The sequence below is a fragment of the Cetorhinus maximus genome, chromosome 5 (genome assembly GCF_964194155.1).
Source record: "Cetorhinus maximus chromosome 5, sCetMax3.hap1.1, whole genome shotgun sequence".
In the NCBI taxonomy this organism is placed as follows: domain Eukaryota; kingdom Metazoa; phylum Chordata; class Chondrichthyes; order Lamniformes; family Cetorhinidae; genus Cetorhinus; species Cetorhinus maximus.
Window position 1 is genome coordinate 5977275 of NC_135883.1, and position 8712 is coordinate 5985986.

At 41.9% G+C, this 8712-nt stretch overlaps 1 protein-coding gene across 1 annotated transcript in view; it reads right to left on the minus strand.

Annotated features, from left to right (window-relative positions):
- rab10 (RAB10, member RAS oncogene family) overlaps positions 1 to 8379 on the minus strand; it is a 55900-nt gene extending 47521 nt beyond the window's left edge. The window contains exon 1 of the mRNA XM_078541474.1: positions 7843 to 8379. Within this exon, the coding sequence (XP_078397600.1) occupies positions 7843 to 7969 (127 nt within the window). The 5' untranslated portion in view covers positions 7970 to 8379. The remainder of the gene's footprint in view (positions 1 to 7842) is intronic.
- Positions 8380 to 8712: the final 333 nt, after the last annotated feature.

Genomic DNA, 8712 nt, shown 5'->3' on the forward strand with positions numbered 1-8712 from the left:
CGCTAGTTACCTAAACTAAACAGCCCCATATATTCGATCTATATTAGTTGAAATTGGCTATTTTGACATAATCATTTACAACTGGTAATTAGCCATTTACTTTGATTGTTAGTTTATAAACCGATTGCATTTTATCAAGGTATTTTGTTTAGAAAAAGGATTAACATTTATATCATTCATCACAATTTCATTGGTATTCAATTGTGTTTGATGTTTTCCTAAAAAGACATGTAAACCTATTTTAAGCTTGCAATCTCCAAATTCAGTGTGCCGTACTAGTTCTTTTGGATACAACTTAAAATGAGCATTACCCTTAAAATCTGGCATAAGTCCAGAGCTGCAAGTGTGATCAAAATTATAGCATGACAAAATACTTTGCAAAAAAGAAAAATACTTTTTCACTGCAGTTACAGGAAATTTTGTAAAAACACATACACTCTTGGACTTTCCAGTAATTTAATGATGGAATTTGGAAATCACCTTTAAACCACACACTTCTGCAACACTGCAACTCCCTCTTCACCAGCCTCCCAATTTCCTTGCATCACAGGTTTTTTTTACACCCTCCTGGTTCCTAGCCCATCTGAAAATCCCCCCTCCCCCACCCCGCCCCAGAACTATTTCTCTGCTCTTCTTGAAGCCTCCTCAAAACATTGGACTGTGCTTTGTCAACTCTCCAATCCCTCCATTGATTTATTCTGTAATATGTCTCAAGTTCTAGTATACTAGTTAAAATTTTGTACCCAACACTACTGAATTATCACCCTCTCCCAGCTTTTGCTCATTTGTTTATTCAATAAAATAAGCTACCATTTCAAAAGAAAACAAGGTGAAAAAAAGGTAGTGGTTGTTCCATGCAATACAGTGTCATAAAGTGGTTTCAACACAAAATAACCACAGAATAAGATTTCCCTCATTTACCCACTAGGGTGCTTTTTCTTAATCTGAAAGTGTGACTTTGGTTTCAGTTGCACAATACACCTCCAGATATATTCCTTCAAATACTTTAAGATTTTACTGAAAGGTTTCAAAGGCTGTCCCATTTCGAAATAAGATGGTACACACTGCTGCCACTGTGCTTCAGTGGAGCAGGGAGAGAATGCTTGTGGATGTGGTGCCAATCAAGCAGGCTGCTTTGTACTGGATGGTGTCAAGCTTCTCAAATGTTATTGGAGCTGCACTCATCCAGACAAATGGAAAGTATTCCATCACACTCTTGACGTGTGCCTCAGGTGGTGGATGGGGATTCAGGAGACAAGTTACTCGCCACAGGATTCCCTAACCACTGACCTGCTTTTCTAGCCGCAGTATTTATATGGCTAGTCCAGTTCAGTTTGTGGTCAACGGTAACCCCCAAGATGGGGATAGTGGGGGATTTCAGTGATGGTAATGCCATTGAATGCCAAGGCATGATGGTTCTGTTCAGTTTCATTCCTTATAGACTTGACAGTGGTTGGATACAACTGAGTGGCTTGCTAGGCCATTTCAGAGGGCATTTAAGAGTCAACCACATTGCTGTGGGCCTAGAGTCACGTGTAGGCCAGACCAGGTAAGAGCAGCAGAATTTCCTTCCCTAAAGGAAATTAGTGAACCAGATGGGTTTTTATGACAATCGACAATGCTTTCATGGTCATTAGACTTTTAATTCCAGATTGTTTTTTTTTAAATTGAATTCAAGTTCTACCATCTACCATGGCGTGATTCGAACCCAGATCCCCAGAGCATTACCCTGGGTCCTTGGACTAATAGTCCAGTGACAATACCACTATGCCACTGCCTCCCCCTAAACTTAACTTTCATGGTAGAGTCTGACTGCACATTGTTCGATTCAATTATATCAAACCCGCCAGAAGTTACAGCATAATGATACAGATAATACACTTCATATTAACCCCTCGCACCATAACTTGGAACAGTGACCAATGCAAACCATGAAGTGTAGCTGATCCAAATTAAATTGCATTAGACACCTTCAGGCCCCGCTTCAGCTTTCAGAAAATCCTGCCAACAACATTGGAAATGAACACAGAGCTCATGAGCTAATGCACTGATGGTTTTCCCCTGACAGGCAGAAACATGGAAAGCACACGATGGCAGTAATTCAAGGTATGGCCTCAGTGCCATAACATATAACCACTGACAGAACTTCAGAAAGTTACAACCAACTTCAAAATTTTGCCTCCCATGCCCACGTGGCAGATGGAAGCCTGTAAAATAAACAAATGCAAGGACGAAAATTTTTAGGCATCAGGATAAGCAAAACTGCATGACATCAACTAAAATTGAGCACTCAGAGACAAATCTGTCATTTCAGTTCCAGACTGAAGCTTCTCTTAAAAACTTCAAATGCACATTAGAGACTTTGGTGAAGGCAATCAAAGAAAACAGTATTAACCTTAAAAGACAGATCCCAAGTAACCCAAATTATTATGCTATATTCCTGGCACACAAGTCTGCAAAACCCCCATCCAATCCCCAACAGGGTGTGATAAACGTGGAATACTTGTGCGTGTGCTACATCCACTTTGATTAGCTGTTGATTAAAACAGGCTGGGAAAACCCTGCTTTTCACAGTCAATTCATGCACTGAAATATTAATCGGAGAATATGGCCAAAGACAAGCAGCCGAATCTCATCCAAAAATGTCTATAGGCTGTATTCATCCACAATGTTCACAATTGCATAAAACTATTCTACAATTAGCTTCGGTTGAAATGTATCCATTAGATTCAAAAGGAATCCTCTAGGCCAATGCCATTGTCTGGCAGGTCTAGGGCCAACAAGCTCTGAAGAAAGCACTTCACTGGCATTCTTATAATAAAGGGTCTGAAATGCAATTTTGCAATGATAGAATGCTTTGATGAACCAGTTTACTGGATTACAGTGAACTCAACATCATATTCTCTAACTAATGGTATAGCTGCTTGATATTTTAAACAGTAGCTTTAACAGGAGTTAAAAATGGCAATCATCTTCGACGCCAAAAATCAGCTACTAACCTTGAAGCTGTTTTAAAGGTGACTAATGGGATCTCATTCTTCTGTGCTGACTCCAAGTACTCTAGAATGCAAATACTTGCCTACCCACAAGGGGATCCTCCAGAGACCAAAAACCATTAAAGAACTTGGCATCAGTAGCTGTTTAAAAAGTTATATAAATCATAACAGCATGCAGATCTGAACTGCTGGAAGTCCAAAACACAACAGGCTCAATTTCACCCAAGTGTGACAGCCAAAGGATACATTGGGGCCTACATACAAAGGCTTGTCCTGGGGCTCAAGCCTAGGTCCTCACATGGTTGACTCCTGGATTTTTAATCACAAAATCCATGCAATTGAGTCCACCTTAGTTCATCCATAGATGAAGGCTACACACACATCCCAGTGCAACAACACAATGTCTACCACCTTGAACGTTCAATATGGAAGTCCATTTCATATTAGTTGTGAAAAACATCCCATTAACAGTCTGAAATTTCTCTTAATATAGAAAATATATACACAACTAGAAATAAATGTTGGAGCCCATTTGACCACACATAATAACGAAGAAACATTCCCAGGTCAGTTTTTAGTTAAATCATTTACTTATTCAATCATTATTAAATTTTCTAATGCAAAAGGCCCCCAGCTTTCTCAACAGTCCATATCAAACTATCACCACCTTCAGTATAAAGCAGTCCAAGCTAATTTGAACCCTGATACCTTTTCCTACTCAAGTAATTTTTGGACTTACCCATTCAATACCATCTACTGCCTTACTCGCCTCCATAAACTATAAAGCACCTATTCACAATTTCAGGATGCCCCAAAACACTTCACAGCCAATGAAGTACTATTGAAATGTTGTAATATAGGAAACAGCAGCCAATTTGCACAAAGCAAACACCAAACAGCAATGGGATAATGACCAGTTAATTGCTGAGGCAAAAATATTGTTCAGGACATCAAGCAGAACTCTTCCCTTACTGAAAATAATACCATGGGATTTTTTACAAACAACTAAAGAGGCATGTGGGGCCTCAGTTTAACATCACCCGTGTTTCTAGCTTTGGGCCAAAGTACAACCTTTCCATTTCTTCAAAACGCAAATCCCGACATGACAGTGCTCCACTTGCCACATGAAATACGGGTTAAACTGTGGGTTATGGTGGCAAGAGCCAAGATTTGTCCAGCAGCATCATATACGATTGAAAGAAATTCATGAGTACTGACTGACATAGATACACCTATCACAGCAATAACGGAGGGCTCTGGTCTTCAACTTGTGTCAGACCTTCCCTTTTGTTCTTTTCCCACCTTCCCCCATTTTATCTGCTTAAAACCTATTACATATTAAACTTACCCCAGTGCTGATGAAAGACTGACCTCAAACATCAACTCTTCCTCCCTTCACAAATACTGCCTGACCTGCAGAGCATTTACAGCATTTTCTCTTTTCATTTCAGGTATCCAATATCTGCAGTTCTTTACTTTGTCTCCTTTATGGCCCTTCAGTGCGAAATAGGAGTTTTCTTCAGGACAAGAGTCACAATCAAGCTTTTGTTGGATTTGTGGCAAATGATACAAATGCTTACAAAAACTAAGGACTCCATCCCAGACGAACTTGCCACTCAGCACCCTCAAAGAACACTACACCCCATGGCCAGAAAACGTCTTTACCCAAACCCTTACAGAATAACCTGGATTAAGCACTTCAATCATTTTGGTACATAACACTCATCTTCTGCTTAAACTCACTCGTTTAAACCACCGAGTCACAATTTCTTCAGAGCCAAGGAAGGGCTAAGTTACATTGACTTCATAATGACAATCTTGATGATGGGAGGCTTTTGGGACAACTTGCATTATTATCGTATCTTAAACATAGTAAAAGATAACAGTGCTATACAGGAGCAAATCAGGCAAAATTTATTGAGTCTTACAAGACAACATTAGGGCAGGTGACCAAAGGATTGTTCAGAGGTAGGTTCAAGAAACATCTTAAAAACGAGAGAAAATGAGACAGAAATGTTATTTATGGCTGCACTTTCTGCCAACGCTGTGCACGCACAGTTGTATGCTGATGGTACACCCAGGTTAGCAGCCATCATCTTCAATGTGCAGCAGGGCTCATTCACCATGATCCTGTCCCAGGCAGCGGGAGAGAATGTTGTGAATTTCTATCCTGAGCTGAGATGGATTTTGGAAACTCCTGACACAGGGGGTTAGAAGGGAATGATATGCAGATGGGAAAGTAAAATATTTTTCTTGTGGGATATTTTGCTGCAGTCATGTTGGTCAGTGTTTCTAAACTCTATTTCACTATCCTACAAATGTAAGTGGATTGTGACTGTTACACTATATGCCTCTCCTTGTTCTTCCCCCTTCTGCCGCTGAGTTCCAGGCTCCAGCAGTGGTGGGATTGGATTTCTGTGCATGCACGTACTAGGTATCAGCAGCCTTCTTGCATAGCCATATTGTATTGGCAGGAGACACAGTGGTCCCTTATATGGACTTCCTGAAGCCATTTGATAAAGCCCCTCCAAAGAGACTGCAAGCTAAAGCTCATGGAATTGAAGGCAAATTATTAAATTGGAAAAGGAAGCAGGAGACAAAGTTGGAATAACGCTCAGGAACTCTAATTAGCAGGATGTGACTACTGGTATTCCACAAGGATCAGAGTTGGGATCTAACTACTCACTGTCTTTCTTAATAATTTAGCTGACAGGAGAAAGCCATATATCCAAGCTTGGCAAGAACACATAGGTGCAAGCATAATCTATTATCTCTTTGTAATTTTAAGTCATTGGACAAAATTGTGGCAAATAAATTTCAGTATTGACAAACATGAAATCTTGACTTTTCACCTAGAAAAATACTCTATCCTTTTTAAATGATAAAAAACTAGAAACAAGAGGTCCGAAGAGATTATGAACAACGTCCTGAAGAAAAACAAAGGCTAATGGAACCCAGGGCTTTAAATCTAGGCAGACTAGAATACAAGGGAATAGAAGTCATGCTACAACTATACAAAGCCCCGGTCAGACCATATGTGGAGTACTGAGAGCAGTTCTGGGCACCAAACCTCAGAGGATTTACGGCCTTGGAGGAAGTGCAACATAAATTTACTAGAATGATAACTGGACACCACTAGGAGAGATTCCATAAACTAGGGTTGTATTCCTTGGAATTTGGAGGGGTAAAGAGTTATTTAATTAAAGTTTAAGATGTTAAAGAGAGCAGATAGAATGGTTAGAAAGAAACTGTTTCCACTGTTTGGGGAGTCTAGGAATCGGAGGTAACGCCAAAAATTAGAGACAGACCTTTCAGGAATGAAATGAGGAAACACTTCCTCACGCAAAGGGTGGTAGATGTTTAGAATTCTCTTCTGCCAACATAGATTAATTGTTAGATTTAAAATAGAGTCTTATACCTTAGATTTTATTAATCTATCAAGGGATCCCACTCATGAAAGGATCAAGAACGAGGAGGCACAGATTTAGTAAAAAGTAGTAAAAGCGACATGAGGAAAAACTTTATCACGCAGTGAGTGGTTAAGGTCTGGAATGTGCTGAGATTGCGGTGGAGGCAGGTTCAATTGAGGCATTCAAAAGGGAATTAGACTGTTATCTGAAAAGGAAGAATGTGCAGGATTACGGCAAGAAGGCGGGGATGGCACTTGGCAAACTGCCCATTCAGAAATCCCCGCAGATACAGTGGGCTGAGTGCCCCCCTTTTATGCTGTAACAATTATGTGATATGGAGTCAGGTCCCTCACTGAATGGCAGAACAAGCTCAAGGAGCTAAATGGCAAACTGCGGATATGATCTAGAATACCTTATTCATGACGGACCTCATCCACAACCAAATTCAACAATCCAGTTATGGTAACGAGGTTGAATCCTAAGAATTTATCACTTCCTCTGATGAGGCCATTTTAGTTAACTAAAAAGTTTAAATGCAAACTATATTTAAATAGACCACATGGTTTAACAACTTGAAATTTTCAGTACTATTTACAATGACATGTACAGATTCATATTCAGAGATTAAACCTCCAGATGTACTCTGACTACTATTTGGCAAGTTATTTACCAGTAAAACTTGACCTTTTCTCAGATACATGCCCTAAACCAGTTTAAAGAAGCTGGATTTTCAATAAGCAGGGCCATTGTTAGGAAAGCATCGTTTTAAAAGAAGAAAAAAAAAAGACAGCATTGTTGTAAACGCCCCAAAAAATGAGAAACAGCATTCACGGCCTTTTTCCAAAAAGGTCTTGGCGATATTCACCAGTAGCTTCAGCACAAATAGCAACTCGGTTTAAAAAAAAAATGCAACCAGCGCTGCAGAAATCAATGGCCATCACATCCGCATTTTGTGTGTAAAAAAAAAACGTTTTGCACAAGCACCCCACACACCAAAAAAAAACGGCTCCGCATTATCACTTCCGCACACACACACACACACACACATATATATATATAGGAACCTCGGCTGCTGGGGGGGGGTTTACCAAATTGCCCTTTTAAATCATGAGGAAGCACAATTCTGAGGGACACATTAAACAGCTTAAAAAAAACATGTCACACTCCCCACCCTCCCTCCTCCTCCCCCCTCCTTGGCCGAGGCTCCGCTGTATTAACACTGGACACAGACCCTGTTTATTTGCAGCAGCAGCAACACCAACAACAACAAAAAGGGGGGGGGGGGCTGTAATATAATATACAAGGGGCCAAACTCTCCACTTCAGCCTCCACCCACCCAACCACCCAGCCAGCCAGCAGGCAGCTTAAATAAAACTGGGACCAGCAGCAGCAGTGACCGCTGTGCCCGTCCCACCCTCATTCATTCACTCACTCACCTATAGTGGAGATAAAAGTGGTGTTAAAGGCGTCATCCGAGAACCTGAAAAGGACGCAGGTCTTCCCCACCCCGGAGTCTCCGATCAGCAGCAGCTTGAACAGTAAATCGTAGGTTTTCTTCGCCATAATTTTCTCCTCTCCTCCCCCCCCCCCTCCTCTCTCTCTCTCTCTCTCTCGCTGGGGCTGTGAACTGGAGGCCGAGGAGAGTTTATTTTTTTTTTAAAACAAACCCTCCCCCTCCCCCCGCCCCCGCCGCCAAAAAAGAAATTAAAAAAAGGAACAAAATGGCGTCTCTCCCTCTCTCTTTCACTTTAACACCCGTTCCGGCCGCAACAAGTTAGATGCCATGAATTTCCATTGATGGGCCTGTTTAATTCTCACACACCAACCAGCCGGGCCACCGTCTCACCTCCCCCCCCCCCGCCGCTTTCGTTAAACTTTTCTTTTCCTTTCTCTCTGGCTTTTAACTTCGCCAAGACATTCGGGAACCGCAGAAAGAATTTCATTCAACGTCAATACATCATCGCCGCCACCTCCTTCGGAGAAGCTCAACAACACACCCCAGGCCCTGCGTCCTTCCCTTTCCTGCCCTTCCCCCCACCACCACCACCTCCTCCCAACGACACCCGGGTGCCACCGGAAATCCCGCCCACCTTTTTTTTTTGCACGCTCTCTCATTGGTCCAAACCGCGTCCGCTGACGTCAGTCGTCTTGTCAATCATCCCGGCCGCGGCTCCTCGCTCTCTGCCCACCCCAACCCAACCCAACCCAACCCATCCCATCCACCCTGCCTATTGTCGGAACAGATGATGTCATTGGGGCGTGATCGAGCGCGCACGCGCGGCTTCTCCCTTTGGCCGAACAAAATG